Here is a 19,054-nt window from a genome sequence, read left to right on the forward strand (position 1 = left end):
GACATGCGCACACAGATCCCCTCTCTGTCTCTGCAACGATAGTTGCAGAGAGAGAGCGCTGAGTGACAGGGAGGGATCATGTGATCCCTCCACACATGCGCTGTACAGCTCTGCTCTCTGGAGCAGAGCTGACAGCATTAGATTTCCTCAATTCGGATGATGTACGCCAGCACATTAACATGACAAGTTCCCGAATAAAATGTTTTTTCGGGACTTGTTAGATTGCGGCCAGGAGCAGTCACCATTCTGTTGAATGGTGAATGCTCCCAAAAACGAAGAGGAGTGCAAAGCAGCAGATATCCATGATAGCTGCTGCGATGCCCCCTTAATAAATTTGCGGAGGACACTGTGGGACCTTAATGACCCGTTAAAAGCACTATCGTGCTTTATTAAATATGCCCCATATTGTATAATATTGTGCACCTCACCTTGTTATATGAAGACATAGGTTCTTGTTCTCCCTTTTACTGCATACATTTGTATTACCTCACTCATCTTATTTCTCTATTCTTTCTACCCACAGTCAGTTCTGGCAACTGCTAATCTGTATGTGAACATGTGATAATGCCCCCACTGAGGAGCTTACCCAGTCACACTGCTCCCCCTCCTGGTTACGGAGGAATGGTACAGTCCTGCAGGCTGCTGGATGTTACTAGAATGTGAAGCATCATCGCAGCTTGTCCAGAGCGCTGTGTGTCATACAGCGGAATAACCCAGAGCAGCATCATGACCCAGGGAAAGGTAAATATTGTCTTCTTTACTGTGTACTGATGGCTAGAACGGGACCCATGCTCCTCACACAGCCAGTGCATTTACAGCATCGGTGCAGTAATTACTAGCCTAAAACCACTTGTGTTAGATAAGTATAAATATCAGCTCACCTTGCAGATAGTACGTCACGTGCAAAATAATATAATTGCCAAACAGCATATTTTTCATAAGACAGCACTTTCCATTCAACGGAAACTCAATAGGAGATCTAGGCTGTAAATAATGCAGCATCTATTATCTCCCGGAAAGGTGAAACAAGGCATCATGCGAATATCTCAATACTGCGTCACACATACTACTAAGGGGCCGTGGAGACAGAATAGAAGTACGATCTTATTCTAATGGTCAAATATAGTGAGAGCTATAACCCTGTTATGGCTGTGCTCACCCTATTATCCCTCTGCTCACCCTGTTACCGCTGTGCTCACCCTATTTCCCTTCTGCTCACCCTGTTACTACTGTGCTTACCCTGTTACCACTCTGCTCACCCTATTACTGCTCTGCTCACCCTATTTCCCATCTGCTCACCCTGTTACTACTGTGCTCACCCTGTTGCCGCTGTGCTAGCCCTGTTACCGCTGTGCTCACCCTGTTACCGCTGTCCTCACCCTACTACTGCTGTGTCACCCTGTTACCGCTGCGCTCACCGTTATCGCTGCGCTCACCCAATATTACCGATCTGCTTACTCTTTTACAGCTGTGTCCACCCTTTTACAGCTGTGTCTTTTACAGCTGTGTTCACCCTTTTACAGATGTTTTCAACCTATTACAGCGCTGCACACCTTGTTACAGCGCTGCTCATCCCGTTACCGCCGTGCTCACCCTATTACTGCTGTGCTGACCCATTTACCGCTACGCTCACCCTATTACCGTTCAGTTGTGCTCACCCTGTTACGGCTATGCTTACCCTATTACTGTTTTGCTCACCCTGTCACCGCTGTGTCCACCCTATTACCGCTCTTCTCACCTTACTACTGTGCTCACCCTACTACTGCTGTGCTCATCCTATTACTGCTGCACTTACCCTGTTACCACTGTGCTCACCCTACTAATGCACAACATTATTACCGCTCTGTTCACCCTGTTACCGCTGCGCTCACCCTGTTATAACTGTGCTCACCCTACTAATGCCCAACATGTATTGGGCATTAGTACACCCTACTAATGCACAACATTATTACCGCTCTGTTCACCCTGTTACCGCTGCGCTCACCCTGTTATAACTGTGCTCACCCTACTAATGCCCAACATGTATTGGTGAGTTTCATGTGAGAGATGATAGATTGATCCGATCCATTAGATCATCTTTAATCATATCCACTAAGCATTGCTGATACAGAAACGGATGAGAGGATTAGAGTCTGATTAAGCAAAATACAGTCATGTGTCTTTTTATCATTTTCTATAAAGCAGTATTTCTTATCATTGTTATTTATAATATGTACCTTTTTAAGGACAGGGTTAAAAAGGAAAGAGACACTGGCACAGCAAATAAGTATCTATATAAATGTATTTTTCCAAGAATTATATTGCCTGTTTTTTAAAATAAAAACTTTCATGTTGTGTCACTGGAAAAAAATTCTCATAATTTACATTATAGGACCCGCTCATATTCCATACATTTTATTCCGAACTTCATAGGACTTAAAGCGGACCTGTCACCATCATTATTTATTATCAAATGTTATTAAATATTCTCTGTAAAGTGCTTCGTAATATGTAAACAAAATGCAGATAACTGTAAATAAATATATAGTAAGCAAAAACCTCTGTTTATCTGGGAGAGAGCATTTTATTCAGCGCACTTTGCTCTCACAGGACAGCTTCTTCCAGCCCACAAAGTATTACAGCCGTGTCATGTAGAGAAAGACGGCCTGAGAGAGATAACTATAGTCCGACAGCCCAACATTGAGCAGTCTGACAGGAATCCATTGTGGGATGTCAGACTACAGTGCTCGCTTGCTTCAGTCAAACAGCAGCAGAGCTGTGACATGCAAGCGAGCACAGTGAGAGATTCCAGGGGTACCCTGTTGTTACATTCTACATAGTTCACCAGGCTTTATGTAGTAAAGCAGACAATAATGGTAGTGGACCTTGTGACAGCATTTTCTCTAATGTATAGCTGACCAAGTATCAGCCTCATCTCTGTCATCAGAAACCACCCAGTCTTTTTGTCCATTGCGGCTTCAATATCCACTGTTATATCGCTGTTAAATTGGTTCACACCGCCGTTGTTGTCTATAGCAGCAATCCCAATAAAAAAAAATGAGGTGTGTTATTTTAACATAAATCATTGTGGCAGGCTATTAGAAGAACGTTAGTAATTAGCATTTTTTTTAGGCTGCTGTTAATGATTGATAATTCTGCACAGTGTAAAGGACTACCATATGGTAGTGAGCAGAGAGACTTTGGAACACCCCTCTGTGCTTTGTCTCCTATACATACTGTAAAATCCTCCCCTTTCTCCCCCCCCTTTGCCTTCACATGACATACTGAGAGTTGTGAGCTTGTGTGGTGTAACTGGTAGTTATGTTTTTCAGCCTCCAGAGAGATAATGATTTGTAGATACATGCTTGAAAGGTACTTAACTTGCAAAAGGGAAAACAATTCTATGCGGGATTGCTACTTTCACCAATTAGGAAGAAGCACAGTTTTCATTGGGACACTGTTGTGGGTTCATGCAACCAGCTCTCATCTCATAGGATCGAATTGCTGACATTTGAAACCAGTAGGCTATACCCATTCCATAAATTTCCCAATACATTATAAGTAAGATAAAACTTGTTAGGTTGAACCTCTATTTTTAGTCCTATTACTGCTGTGCTGTCTCGTTGCATCACATGCACACAAGGTTCAATTTTTAAAGTTTGCAATTTCTTTGGACATTCCTGGGTTACTGGAGGACCATAGAGCTTCTTTCTGCAGCAAAAGGAATTTATTTTTACAGTTTCCTTAAAGATAGAGGATATGAATTTATTTTGTTAATGGAGCCATTTGCGCCATCCATATGCACTTCATACAGGGAAGTGTGGTACACTTTTACCAATGTAATAATCAAATCCAAATGGGGAAACTTAATAAAGACAGTCAGAAATGAGTCTCAAGTTTAAACTCCTCACCTTCAGCTACAAGATCTCCAACCTCATCACTACTCACACTCCTTCCCACCTCCTGCGTTTTGCTAACAACCACCGCCTCACTACCACACTGATTACCTCTTCCCTCTCCTACATGCAGGACTTTGTCCAGGCTGCTCCCCACTTGTAGAACTATCTTCCACTCCCTATCAGATTAGCATCTACTCTCCATGGCTTCAAGGGTGCCCATAAAACTATTTTTTTTATTTAAGCCTATCAGCCCTCCTCCTAACTTCTTTGCTTCAGCTATCACCGTCACTTCCCCACTCGGTACGACCTTATTTGTGTAAGCTGTCAAGAGCAGGTCCCACTTTCCTCATGTTCACCTTCTACTACTGTATCACCCATTGTACCTCTAGGCCTGCTTCCCTAACCCTATTTTCTAGAGCCCAGGCCTAATTCATGTTAGACATTACTAGTCCCTTACATATATAACTTGAAAATTATCTGTGTGTAATTTTTTAATAAGTAGATGTCTGGTCTTTGTATTATTATGTTTTTTGTTTTGTATATATATATATATATATATATATATATATATATATATAAAATGTATTGTGTTATGGATATTTGCTGTCTGTTGGTATTGTATACTACTGTAAATATTATGTACAGAGCTTTTGTGGCACCTTTATAATTAAAATATAATAATAATAAGAGCTAAAGAGCTAATGGGCACGTGTTTTAAATAAAATTTCTACTCTGTCCACTTTATGCATTTCAATCTATTATGGGGTTAATTCCTCAAATTCTGCAGATTTTACATTTTCCTTGTTAAGGGTTAAATGTACAGCTAAGTGGAGATTACTTGGGACCATCCTCAACATTTATTGAGGATATATTAAAATATGGCTCCATAGTCTTCCCTTCTTTCCAATTCCCTAATCTATATAGTAGCTAAGTTTTTAAGTTTGGCTTATCTATATTATTCGAACTGAAGCATTACCATATATATTTAGCTTTCCACGAATAGAACACTCTTATACTGATACAAAACGTCTTAACAATATTAATTTCTAATAATACCACTTTTAAAAAATACTGTCTCTGCTGCAGTTGCTGATTTACAATTACCAGTATTCTGTGCAAAAGTCTGATGGATATTGTAGCTCAATAGGACCCATAGGCTGCTTCACCCTGCGTTAAATTTAATAAGGACACCTGCTTTGTGGAAACATTCTGCCAGCTCTGAACATTCTTTTTTCTACAGGTGACTGTTAGTAATAAAGCTGCAGAGAATGGAGGAGGTAAGGCAGATGTACAGACAGGTACCCAGGCTCCCTCTGCACCGCCTTCCTATGAGGAGGTCACAGCAGCAGATGGGAAGAAGGCCAATTTTCTTCAGACATCTCCCTCCATGACCACATATCCCGGCTGGGTAAACGAAGATGCAGGTAAGTTATTAAAGAATGCCTTTTACCTCTCAGACAGATCTTCTTTTGTTAAGTATAGGTATTTGGGAAAGCCCATGACTCGGGCAATTAGTATGCTAGTATTAGCAGACTAGTATGATAAACAGCCCAGTTAGCATGCTCATTGCGACCATTGCCAGCCTCTGCTTCACATTAGTGATCTACACCAGTGAGCAGCGCTGTCTTGGAATACTGGACTGGCAGGGTTAGTGTCAGAGCTACTTGACAAGCAGCAGAAAGATCGCACTTTCTATCTGTGCCTCTTTTAGGCAAATGGAGGGGTGCTGAGATGTATTTTTTCTGCAGGCTTTGAATAGCCTGTAACTCTGTGACAACTCATTGTCAAAGTTGTTTAGACATTTTAGTCATCAACAGGTATGATCTACACATTAATGTACCAGATGCTATATTTATAAATTTAAATGTAGTGCCAGGTTTTGGATATCCAAAAATTTGCAAATCAAAGGTAAATGTAGCTGTGATATCTATTTTTGTTTCCTATAATCCAATACACATATATGTGTGTGAAAGCAGCAGGTCACTTAAGTTCACAGAACGGGACCAACGAGCTGAAGTGAGTAGTGAGTAAAAATTGTTTGTCTTCAGTTGCAACACTCACTAATAAGTTCCAAACTGCCTCTGGAAACAATGTCAGCACAATAACGGTTTGATGGGAGGTTCAGGGATAGAGTTTCCATGGCTGTGCAGAAGCACACAGGCCCTCAGATCAGCGTGCACAATCAGAAGCATTGACTGGTGCGGTATAAAGCACACTGCCATTTGGAGCACTGGAATTGCGTTCTCTGAGGTGATGAATCAATTCACCATCTGGCAGTCTGACGAGCAAATCTGGGTTTGGCGGATGCCAGGAGAATGCTTCCTGCCCAAATGAGAACTGCCAACTGTAAAGTTTGGTGGAGTAGTAATAATGGCCTGGGGCTGTTATTTATGGTTTGGTCTGGACCCCTTAGTTCCAGTGAAGGAAGAGTTTAATGATTCAATATACAATGACATTCTAGAGAATTTAGTACTTCCAAATTTGTTGTGACATTTTGGAGAAATTCCTTTCCTGTTTCAGCATGACATTACCCCATGCACAAATCGGGGTCCATCAAAACATGGTTTCCTAAGTGGTTGGAAGAACTTTTCTGACCTGCAAAGAGCCCTGACCTCAACCCCATCAAACTACTTTGGGATGAATTGGCACATTGAATGCAAGCCAGGTCTTATCACCCAACATCAGTGTCCAACCAGTTTGTGGCTGAATGAGTACGAATCCCCGCAGTCATGTTCTGAAATCTAATAGAAAGCCTTCCTAGAAGAGTGGAGACTGGTATAGCACCAAAGGGGGGACCAACACCATATTAATGCCCACGGTTTTGGAATGAGATGTTAAAAAAAGCACATAAAGATGTGTTGTTCTGTGTCCACATACCTTTGCCCATGTTGTGTATGTATTTATATATATATTGAAGCATGAAATAGTGATGTCGGCACTTAGCTTGTGCCAGTGTGAAATAAGTGTCCTGTGATAAATTACTTTGCACTCCTTTTAGATTATGTAAGGCGGCAGCCAACTTGAGTAAACCTTGAATCAAATAAAGGTGCAATTAAATGCATACCAAAGTGATAAGCTTATCTGTAATGTTTCTTGAAGTCATCAGACTCCCACCTTGGTTTTGAACATCTTATGATGCACAGAACATATACAGCAAAGGACCATATACTGTAGAATTCTACATATACAGTCAGGTCCATAAATATTGGGACATCAACACAATTCTCATATTTTGGGCTCTATATACCACCACAATGGATTTCAAATGAAACACACAAGATGTGCTTTAACTGCAGACTTTCAGCTTTAATTTGAGGGTATTTACATCCAAATCAGGTGAACGGTATAGGAATTACAACGGTTTCTATATGTGTCTTCCACTTTTTAAGGGACCAAAAGTAATGGGACAATCGACTCCAAAGCTATTTCATGGACATGTGTGGGCTATTCCCTCATTATTTCATCATCAATTAAGCAGGTAAAAGGTCTGGAGTTGAATCTAGGTGTGACATTTGCATTTGGAATCTGTTGCTGTCGACTCTCAATATGAGATCCAAAGAGCTGTCACTATCAGTGAAGCAAGCCATCATTAGGCTGAAAAATCAAAACAAACCCATCAGAGAGATAGCAAAAACATTAGGTGTGACGAAAGCAACTGTTTGGAGCATTCTTAAAAAGAAAAAACGCGCCGGGGAGCTCAGCAACACCAAAAGACCCGGAAGACCAGGTAAAACAACTGTGGTGGATGACAGAAGAATTTTTTCCCTGGTGAAGAAAAACTCCTTCACAACAGTTGGCCAAATCAAGAACACTCTCCAGAAGGTAGGTGTATATGTGTCAAAGTCAACAATCAAGAGAAGACTTCACAAGAGTGAATATAGAGGGTTCACCACAAGATGTAAACCATTTGTGAGCCACAAAAACAGAAAGACCAGATTAGAGTTTGGCAAACAACATCTAAAAAAGCCATTACAGTTCTGGAACAACATCCTATGGACAGATGAGACAAAGATCAACTTGTACCAGAGTGATGGGAAGAGAAGAGTATGTAGAAGGAAAGGAACTGCTAATGATCCAAAACATACCACCTCATCATTGAAGCATGGTGGTGGTAGTGTCATGGTGTGGGCATGTATGGCTGCCAATGGAACTGGTTGCCTTGTATTTATTTATGATGTGACTGCTGACAAAAGCAGCAGGATGAATTCTGAAGTGTTTCAGGCAATATTATCTGCTCATATTCAGTCAAATGCTTCAGAACTCATTGGATGGCGCTTCACAGTGCAGATGGACAAAGACTATACAGTGTTAATTGGGACTTGGTCTCAGATGACCAAGCACTGATGTGATTATTTCTGGCAATGTGGATACCCATTGTTATAATTCGGTTTTAGTTAGACTGCCTGAAACCACTCAATGCAGGGTGCCTGCTATCTCTTTAGATCCGAGGGATGCTACATAACTGCCTCTAGAATAAAGAGGTAGCAATGCATTTGCAGATGGGCATTTAAAGACTGCCCTGCTGAAACCACACCACCTTGGAAAACAGATTGGGAATAAAAGAGAGATTTATCATTAGGTGTCTTATGTTTGGACAGTACTGACTAGGGATTATTGTTCCTGTTGGACTGATCATGGTTCGAGTCATCAGCAACGGGACCGTGTAAACCTCACTCTGTGAGTCTGCCAAATGCGACCCCTACCAAGCTGGTAGAGGAGCAGAAGTATGTGGCTCAGCATCCGGGACAGCACATCCAGAAACGGTGACTATAGATAGCTCTTTTTGGTAGGGTTGTAGATTTGGTATTGGTATGGTAAAGAGTTGTAATTATTGAGTGTGCTTCGTGCAATGAAGCCAGTTTTGTGCTTGTTAAAATCACTATGCTTATGTGATACCGAACCTAATAAGGTACTGGGTGTACGAGAGTGACACATAAGGCTATCCATATAGTTAGTAGTAAGTAATTTAGAAATGGTCTATAATTGCTGTATTGTAATGTTCAAGTAGCATATAGTGACATCACATGGTGTATTGTGACATACTTTTACTTGTTGCTTATTATTCCAAGTAGTTCCAGGATATGGTAATCTCTAGAAATTGTCAGCAGTTGATTAATAGGGTAAGTTTATAGCTTTATTCAGCAAAACATGTAGGGGAGAGGGATTCTCCAAAGCAACAGATTGCAAAACAAACAAACAAAAAACACAACTTATTATATCTAGAAATTAGTGAAAGAGAAGAAGGCGTGATTCTTTAACTTAATGAAATGTGTACAAGTGAATAAAATCATTGGACTAATGTGCATGTGCAAACAAAATAAATGTTGTCTGGTGCTCAAAAAAAACAATATATAAATCAGTCAGCATATACATAAAGGATAATTTAGAGTTATAGTAATTTATAGTTATATTTGGTGAAACTCACCTGCCAGCGTCAAAGCATCTCATGTAGACGAGTCCTGCCAGTGAAACAAATATGTATTCAGGATGTCACATTTTAATCCTTCCCTGAACCTCCATTTTCTAAAGCATGAAGCTCCTCTTGTTTGCTTATTATATCTAAAGGTAAAACGCACTGTATTCTCCAACAATTATTTTAATTTTGACCAATCCTCCCCCTCTAGACCCATATTGGACTACCAGGAAGGCGAGTCTATTTTATATAAATGTTTTTATATGAAGTTTCCATCATGGTCAACAAGCGTAAAGTATACAACATATAAACAAAATGTACCATACAGAATAATAACATGTAATAAAGTTGTAACAATATACTGTATAATGCCTGTTTAACCTGTCCATTGCAAATAAATATAACTGAACTGTTGTTCCAGATACAATTTGTTTTAAATGAACACGTTCATTGATAAAAGAAGGAAAATTTATTCAATTTATATCTCAAACAGAGATTCACAGGGGAGTTTTGCCTGACAATATTTCTAAATTGTTCCATGACGTAAGCTGTGCTATAGAACATCATCATAAAACATATCTGTCAGCCTATCATAAAAAGTCAGTTTACTCTATAATTGTGTTAGCGTACAGTTATGTCATTTACTTTCAATCTCTCAGTTTATGTTATTGTACAATTGCCATACTCACTATTTCTCCACAATTTTAAAATGTTTATTGATGGTGGGCTTTTGATGTATAAAAATGTAAAACATTATGAAAATATTTTAAATATTTTTTAAATGATTTTGAATGAAAGAGAGAAAAAAACATAGGTGATTCCCAGGCAACAACCTTTTATCAAAGTAGCTTTTAAAATGAGAATGGTTATTTTATTTGGCAGGAAAAGATCCACAATTCTATACTGTGTGCAAAATATATAATTACTGTGTTTATGGCATGATTTCCACCTTATTGCCATATACACTACAATATTCTTTTTCTTTATCATAATATTTTACTGTGTTAGTGCTTATAATTGACCAAGTAGATGGTGTTTAAGTGATTACATGATGCCAATTACTTTGACTTGATTTCAGACAGTATTTATGTTGTTACACAATAGTAGAGTATAATACGGCATTTTGCAGCTTTATTCATTGTAACACTGGTAGATAGAAGATATATGGAAAAACTCTGCTCCAGTTTACTAGTGGGCAGCTGACAGTCACTCTCTTTCAGGCAACAGCCCTGGCTACAGTAGTGGAGACACCCAGATGCTGACCTCAATGAGCTGGGATGATGACAGAGTGCGCCGCTCATTTATTAGGAAGGTAAGTGTGGGGTAAGACCTTTACAGTATAAGGAATGTGGGAAATAGCAGATACGTTGTGGTTTCATATTGTAAATAAATCTGGCAAGTGGGAACAGAGCACTGAGTGGTGAAGAAAACAAAGCTTATATGAGAGAAAAACAAAAAGACATTGTTCTTGTAGAGAGAATGAGGCAAGCGCTGATAATGGATCATTTTCTGCTCTTTCAAACAGACTTTGTTTTTTTGTCTTTCAGGTTTATTCAATCCTTTCATTTCAGCTGTTGGTTACATTGGCAATTGTGGCTCTGTTTACCTTCTGGTGAGTGTTACTTCATGATATAATGGTTTATAAAATGTTTCATTCTGGCTCTGCTGCAGTTAATGCTTCTTACATATTGGGCAATACTGGTAACTATATATGTATCCAAGTACCTGGGAAATGATTTCTAAAGCAAGTTGTTAAATAGATGTATTTTTTAAAAACACTTTCTAATTCACTTAATTTATTGATAATTTACTTCTAGTGAAATAATTATAGTAATTTAGTACACAAGGATTACCTTGTCAACTTCGGCAACTTGCATTCAATATATATTCTCTGAGCACTAGTTAGGATCGACAACTTAGAGAGATCCTCGCTTTTATGATGTTTATTCACTTTTGCCAATACTGAAAGATTGAGTGTAAACTGGATCTCATGGACTTGCTTCTATTAGATCTACTTTACATGGATTTAGTAGGGCTAGCAGGCAGAAGAGGCCTGATACACGATGCTCCTGCACTGCCCTTTTCTGGAGAGGTTTTCTGTTTAAATGAGGGAGCACCACATAACATTCGCTGTGAACAACACTATGACTTGATTTATAGTTGGATGCAAGCGACATGCACAAAATAATTATGTCTCACATAAAATTTGTTGAACTATATATGTGCACAAATTGCGGCAGTATTTTCAGCCCCATGTCTCTGACACTTGCAACACCTTTGCGCTTTGAGAGGTGGATTAGGGTAATTCCTGTGTAATAGAGTACAGTCAGGTGTGGACACGCCATTTAGCTAGGTCCTTTGAGATGCGTCTGTATTTTGGGTTACTTGTATCTTAATGATACTTGCAAAGTGTAAATTCTGCATCTACACAAGATGGATGCAAAGTATACGGCTTGCAACCAGATATTTACACAGAACATACACCGATCAGCAACAACATTAAAACCACTGACAAGTGAAGTGAATAACATTGATTATCTTTTTACAATGGCAGCTGTCAAGGGGTGGGATAAATTAGGCATCAAGTGAACAGTTAGTTCTTGAAGCTGATGTGTTGGAAGCAGGAAAAATGGGCAAATACAAGGATCTGAGTGACTTTGACAAGGGCCAAATTGTGATGGCTAGACGACTGGGTCACAGCAAAACGGCAGGTCTTGTGGGGTATTCCCGGTATGCAGTGGTTAGTACCTATCAAAACTGGTCTAAGGAGGGGCCGGTGAATCAAGGTCAGGGGAGCCCAAGGTTCATTGATTCGCTTGGGGAGTGAAGACTAGCCCCTCTGGTACAATCCCACAGAAGAGCTACTGTAGCACAAATTGCTGAAAAAGTTAATGCTGGCTATGATAGAACGGTGTCAGAATACCCAGTAGGGATGTGTAGCCGCAGACCAGTCAGAGTGCCATGCTGACCCCTGTCCACTGGAAGCATCTACAATGGGCTCGTGAGTGTCAGAACTGAACCAATGAAAGAAGGTGGCCTGGTCTGATTAATCAAATTTCTTTTACATCATTTTTACCAAGGGAAGTGATGGCACCAAGGTACACTCTGGGAAGAAGGCAAGCCGGCAAAGGCCTTGTCAATCTCTGGGCAATATTTTGCTGGGAGACCTTGGGTCCTGGCATTAATGTGGATGTTATTTTGATATGTGCCACCTACCTAAACATTGTTGCAGACCAAATATACCCCTTCATGGCAACGGTATTCCCTGATGGCAGTGGCCTCATTCAGCAAAACAATGCCACACTACAAAAATTGTTCAGGAATAGTTTGAGCAACATGACAAAGAGTTTAAAATGTTGTCTTGGCCTCCAAATTCTCCAGATCTCAATCAGATCGAGCATCTGTGCAATGTGCTGGAGAAACAAGTCTTAGCCACGGAAGCCCCACCTTGCAACTTACAGGACTTGAAAGATCTGGTGCTAAAGTCTTGGTGCCAGAGAGTAAATGACACCTTCAGAGGTCTTGTGGAGTCCATGCTTTGACGGGTCAGATCTGGTTTGATGGCATGAGGGGGACCTACACAATATTGGGCACGTGGTTTTAATGCTGTGGCTGATTGGTGTGTATGCTCTATATTAAAGGTTACACCTATCGTTAGATGCGTGTTCCGGCAAACACACATTTGTGTACATGCGCAAAAAGGCATATTTTTTATGTCAGTATTCTAAATCTTCCCCACGTGCTGTGATCTGGGTGCCAGGAACTTTCAGTTGATGGTACCTTTTCAGTTCTTGGCACCCAAAACACAGCACAGAGAGTCTCATTTAGAATGAATCCGGCTAGAAGGTACAATTGTTAATCTTGTCAAAACCATGTTGCGCTGCAGGGTAGGACAAATTTAAAATGAGACAGATTTAGAAACGAGAGTGGGCACTAGCACCACTATCAACTTACCATTTTACAATGCTAAATCACATTACAGAGGCATTTAGTTAAAATACCTTCAATCTAAACCCTAAATGTTGTCATTGACATTCAGTTAGATATAGAGCACTTTTTTTGTAATACTGATGTATATTGATGTCCTCTTTGAACTATTTTGGCTACCAGCCTACAGTTTATAGCATAGTTTATTTTGAAGGTTTCCATTCTTTTGGTGGAGGGCAGGTATGCACTCTGAATACCCACCTACCATCAGCCACATGTACTTTAATTATGTATACCTACAGAAAAGTAATATTTTAGTTAGTAATTTTTGACCTGTTAAACAATATGTATAATTTGAGAACTTTTGATGCTATAATATTTCTGTAACATTTTTTTACTTTTAGAAACTGGTCTATGTTATTCCCACAAAAGTAGATGGTTTAACTGTTACAACAGTGCCCTCAACTGAGAGATATTGCCGATCATTAGTTCTTTAAGACTTGTGTTAATAATAATCAGCATTAGTGATTTTACACAGGTAATTACAATGATGTATGTTAAAGGTAATATAACACTGTTCTTGTATGTGCTTCTCTTTCAGTGACCCAGTGAAGGAATATGTTCAGGCAAACCCTGGCTGGTACTGGGCTTCTTAGTGAGTATAAAGCTAGAATCTCAATTGCACTGGCACAGGTGTTCATGAATTAATATGGATTGTTTCATTTAATTTTGAAAACAATAGCAGGAATTTCCATTTTCTTATAGCTCATAAAAGAAAGGGGAACCAGTGCCCTCTTTCTTTTAAGCCAAATAGTATAAATGAACAAATATAAATCTATGATTTCTGTATTCTACTAGATGTAGAGAAAAGGTTACATTTTGTAGTTTACTCTCTTTCTGGATCTCAGATTTATCCCAATTATCCTTTACCATTTTTAACTTATGTACTTGAAAGTCCAGCACTGTACAGTCCATCATCTCCAGCTATATACTATGAGGTCATCAGCAAGGTTCTGTAGTAGCCTGGATTGTTATGTGCAAAAAATGGCAATTGTGGTAATTATAACTGTGCTTAATTTTGGATGTACCCCTAAGAGGTCATCACCTAAACATCACACAGAAACATAACGTGTGATGAGACTACCGACAATTACGGCTAATGATTCACCCCCTTACATGCAATTTTTTTTATCCAGAATGAGATAAATGTTACACTACCATATCCAGCTATCTCATGAGAGAAAAAAATCATGGACTCATTGATGAGATTCTTCCCCGGATCCACCATTCATCTTTCCTGGCTTGCATATCATATTTAGCTAAAAATATATCTACTACATTTTTAAAGCTTTCTACTGTATCTGTTTATAGCAATTTTTATAGTGGGTTGTTGCCCATATTACATCTCTTTGACTATCCCCTTGTCCTATGTGAAGTACTGTTATTGGATAGGTCTGAACCTTTTATACACTGCGTTCTCATGAATATTTTGCTCAGCCCATGAAATAGCTCTCTTCTCAGTGTGTGAGTGATACTTGCACTCCATGTGTTGCCCCTAACATGATCATAAAGGTACAAATACATTCTTTTCAATCCTTTTAACTTGTTTTTGCTTTAACAGTGCGGTTTTCTTTACCACATACCTGGTTCTGGCCTGCTGCAGCGGACCAAGGTGAGAACCCATTTACTGGCATCAACTACAGCAGATTTATAATTGTGTTGTAAGTGGAGACTATTATGTGTTGAAAAAAATGTATTTGGAGATAGCTTGCTGGTTTGTGATGAAAAGACAGGTTAGTTGTTGAAAGTTACCGGTTGCAGGGATTTTGCTGGCTGGACCCTATGGAAGAAATGATGACAGTGCTGGTGTATAGGTAATGTTTAACTTGCAGGTGCCAAGAAAAAAATAAGAACATAAACACAAATTACTTATTCAAAAAACCAAGACAAAATGCTGCAATTTGCCATTACTGCAGCAAATATATAGGGGGGAATTCAACTGCCCCCTAAGTAGCGCCGCAATAACTCTATTACCGTTATTACGGTAAAGTTAACCCGGCTTTCTGAGCTGCGAGCAAAAAGCTGGCATTGAAACTACTGTAATAATGGTATTTAAGCGCACTATTACTATATTAACGGTAATAGGGCGCAGGCCGTATTACTTTTTACAGTAACGTGGCCAATTGAATTCCCACCATAGAGTGAAGCCCTATATTGACTCCTTGATATATAGGGTGAAGCCCTATCACAGATGAAAACACCCATATCCTCCAGAGGTATTGTTTTTCGCCCTTAAATAAATAGACCACAGTGGGGTTTTTTCCACAGCGATTACCGTATTTCCCCTTGTATAAGACGCACGTTTTTCCCCAAAATTTTGGGTCTAAAAACTGGGTGCGTCTTATACAGGGGTAGTAGCACTTACCCTGTCAGATGACTCCTCTGTCCGGTAAAGTCTTCTCTCTGTCTGATCCTGATGCTGGAAACCCGATTAAGGTCCTCTCTGCGATGTCCATATGTCCTTTCAGGACCTGACCTCAAGGTCCTGAAAGGATGCCTTTCAGGACCTTGTCAAGGTCCTGAAAGGACAAATGTACATCGCAGAGAGGACCTTAATCGGGTTTCCAGCATCAGAATCAGACAGAGAGAAGACAGAAGACTTTACCAGACAGAGGAAGCATCTGACAAGGTAAGTCAGAATTCTCTATAGCGCTGTCTCTCCTCTGTATAAACTGCACAAATACTCTGTGAAAAAATTGAGGATAATGTTTATCCTCAATTTTTTTCACATGATTTATATAGGTGCGTCTTATGCAGTGGAGCGTCCTATACATTGGGAAATACGGTATGTTGGTAAATATCAAAGTGGAGTAACGCTATAAATATGTTCCCATAGTCATCCATGAAATGTTATTGCAGGTTGTCACACCAGCAATTTTCCTCTGGCAGCTCGTTTTCAATTAGTCTGACAATGATTAAGGGTGACGTCATACTGATTTCTCTGCAGAGATTATACTGAAATATTTGGTAGAAGAAAAGGACATTTATTAGTAAAACACTCCTACAGCTATAAATATATTTATTTCTTAATTAAATCATAGGAGTAGATGTATTTCATTTTTAATTAAATATTGCATCTTTTCTACCTATTTCACTTTTCTTTCACAATTCTTTTAATCATATTTCGCATGGACAAAAACAAGGCAGCAACTTTAGAAATATTTTGCTTTTTCTTTTAATTGCAAATTGAAAAAAAGCATCCTTTTAAAGAAGTAATACTTCACAACTTTCTATATTTAGCTCTAGAGTGCTTTTCTAATACACTTACTTTTCTTTCCGTATATTCTACATTTCAGTTAGTGTTCTATGCAAATAGATATTCAATATCTTTACAAGCCCAATGACATATTACAGTTGCAGGAATAAGGGCTCTTTTATATATTATACCACCATAGAAATTTATATAACACAGTTTATTTAAAACACAATTTCCAAGGAAATATATAAAGAAAACATAGTACACCAAATTCATACAATATAAAAATAAAAAATCTTTTTCTGACTTCTCAAATTAGTAATCAGACCCAATTTAATTTAGTTATTATAATCTCAGTTCAACTTTAGAGCCTTCCTTTTAAACTGGCTCAGACCAATCAGAATGATGAGTCAGTTTACCCCAAAATGTCATCTCTGAGGAAACCACAAAACTACTGTGGAAAAACGAGTCAGTTCGGCTCCTGCAAATTACTAATAAGAGACCCAAGAGATTTTGATTGCATATCTCTCAAGCAGTCTATACACTTAAATACTGTTCAAATTGTCACGATCCTTAAAAAGAAATCTGGTTCTTTGAAAGGTCCTTGGACTATATTTATACGTTACCATCTTAACAATCCAGGATACACTTATGAGACATCAATTATTAGAAGACTTTCCCTCTATGTGCACTATAGATGAAATGAGATTATAACAACTTAATGAAATTGGGTCTGATTACTAATTTGAGAAGTCAGAAGATCTTTTATTTTTATATTGTATGAATTTGACGTATTATGTTTTTTTATGTATTTCCTTTAAAATGTGGTTTTAAATAAACTGTTATATAAATTTCTATGGAGGTATATTTACTTTAGAGGAGGTCTTATGCGCTTCATTTTTCTCTTATTTACTTGTTTAATGTAATCTTTTAGAAGTTGACACACATCACATTCCCATAAGGAGCATTGACCCTCTCCCAAGTCCATAAGTGGTGTATTTGCCCGGTCACATCCATTTTGAGTATAGTATTTTGAGGTTTCCTTTAATAATTATTTTTATTGATAACAAGGATAATAATTACGTGAGTATATCAGTAAGATATCAGCAAGATATTCATTGAATATTATTGGTGATGTCATAAAAGCAATTGTTCTCTAATTATCTGCTTGCAGCTGCTGCTGACAGCCCAGCTGATATAACGTTACTGGTAAATGCAGCTCTATTTAAATCAGTGGTATGACAATTACTTGGCACACTGCGTGGCAAACAACACATTTTACAGGAGAAATGCTCAAAATTTAGAGTAAACCATTTTTAGTTGTGGAAAAATTGTTCATAACTAATTTATGTAAATAAATTGAGAGATCAATCTACAACGACGGACAAGGATGCCACGGAAGGCAAATTTCTGCTTACTTGTCTCTGTTTGCAGTCGGATAAAATCCAAGAATATTCCTCAGGATAGATGCATTTAATGCTTACTTGCTAAGTATACAAGTATTTTTGGCAGATGCCCATGGACACCCAGTAGCCTTGGACAGACAGTAAATTATGAGGTTTTCCTGAGAACATGAGGTTGAATCTAAAAAGTCTTCATGCAATTTACCAGTCACCTCCCCTTCTCTACATCCATTTCCATCTAAGGCTATAAAGTGATACTTTTGTCTCATAACTGAGTTATCCTTCTTTCCTCCCCAAAGTTCCAGTAAGGAAATAAAAGGATTGTATCCCCTTATGAATCAAGTTACAAATATATCATGCCAACTTGTTATCTACATTTATCTTACTTACCATCAATGGTCTCAAATATTTTACTTCATGTTTCCTACCTTTAAAAGAGATCAGGAGACTGACTGCTTATTCTCAATAACAGTTACATAACGCCATGTTGTGGATTTCCTGCCTTTGTTATAATTCAGTGGGTATTTGCTATTTATTGGCATTTCCTATAGAAATTACTGTGAATGAAGTCTGTTTTACTTAGATACCAAAACCCTTTATATATTTTTTACATTTTATCACATCCTTTTATGGTTATTTGTATAAATGCAAGTGTTGGTATCTATTCTCAGCACTGTACTGCTTTAATATCTTCTCTATTTGTAATAAAAGCCACTCTTTGTATGTGTTCTTAGTCATGTACATACCTTATCAGACATTTAGATACAAATTATGGAAAAAACAGCTGAGTATGCACAGCTATAAACACCACTGGTATTACAGGAAGATTACTTTTTTTTTTTTACAAATATGGAATCCTTACCTTTGGATTACAATGCAAAAATAATCCCTTTGGATTACAAAAAGTTATCACCTTGGTTGAAATAAGAAAGAAGAAGCTTTTGTTTTTTGTAATTGGTAAATGAGAATGTTTTTCATTCAATAAAAGCTTATTTAACAATCTTGTATGTTTTAGTTACATTTTATTATTTTTGTAGTATGGTGAAACAGACTCTGGGATCTCATTATCATATACCTCATTAGTCTGGTACCCACAGCCAAGGGGTGCCAGGAAGAGCCCTGGCTCTTTTAAATGCAGGTGGGAGCATGTTGTTTTTATGTGGGCAGCTACACAGAG

At 38.5% G+C, this 19,054-nt stretch overlaps 1 protein-coding gene across 1 annotated transcript in view; it reads left to right on the top strand.

Annotated features, from left to right (window-relative positions):
- The first annotated feature begins 605 nt into the window (after nt 1–605).
- The window catches only part of LOC142141048 (protein lifeguard 2-like), a 32,443-nt gene continuing 13,994 nt past the window's right edge, over nt 606–19,054 (top strand). The window contains exons 1-6 of the mRNA XM_075199133.1: nt 606–741; nt 5,119–5,302; nt 10,512–10,603; nt 10,839–10,903; nt 13,820–13,873; nt 14,840–14,890. Of these exons, the coding sequence (XP_075055234.1) occupies nt 727–741; nt 5,119–5,302; nt 10,512–10,603; nt 10,839–10,903; nt 13,820–13,873; nt 14,840–14,890 (461 nt within the window). The 5' untranslated portion in view covers nt 606–726. The remainder of the gene's footprint in view (nt 742–5,118; nt 5,303–10,511; nt 10,604–10,838; nt 10,904–13,819; nt 13,874–14,839; nt 14,891–19,054) is intronic.

The sequence above is a fragment of the Mixophyes fleayi genome, chromosome 2 (genome assembly GCF_038048845.1).
Source record: "Mixophyes fleayi isolate aMixFle1 chromosome 2, aMixFle1.hap1, whole genome shotgun sequence".
NCBI lineage: Eukaryota > Metazoa > Chordata > Amphibia > Anura > Limnodynastidae > Mixophyes > Mixophyes fleayi.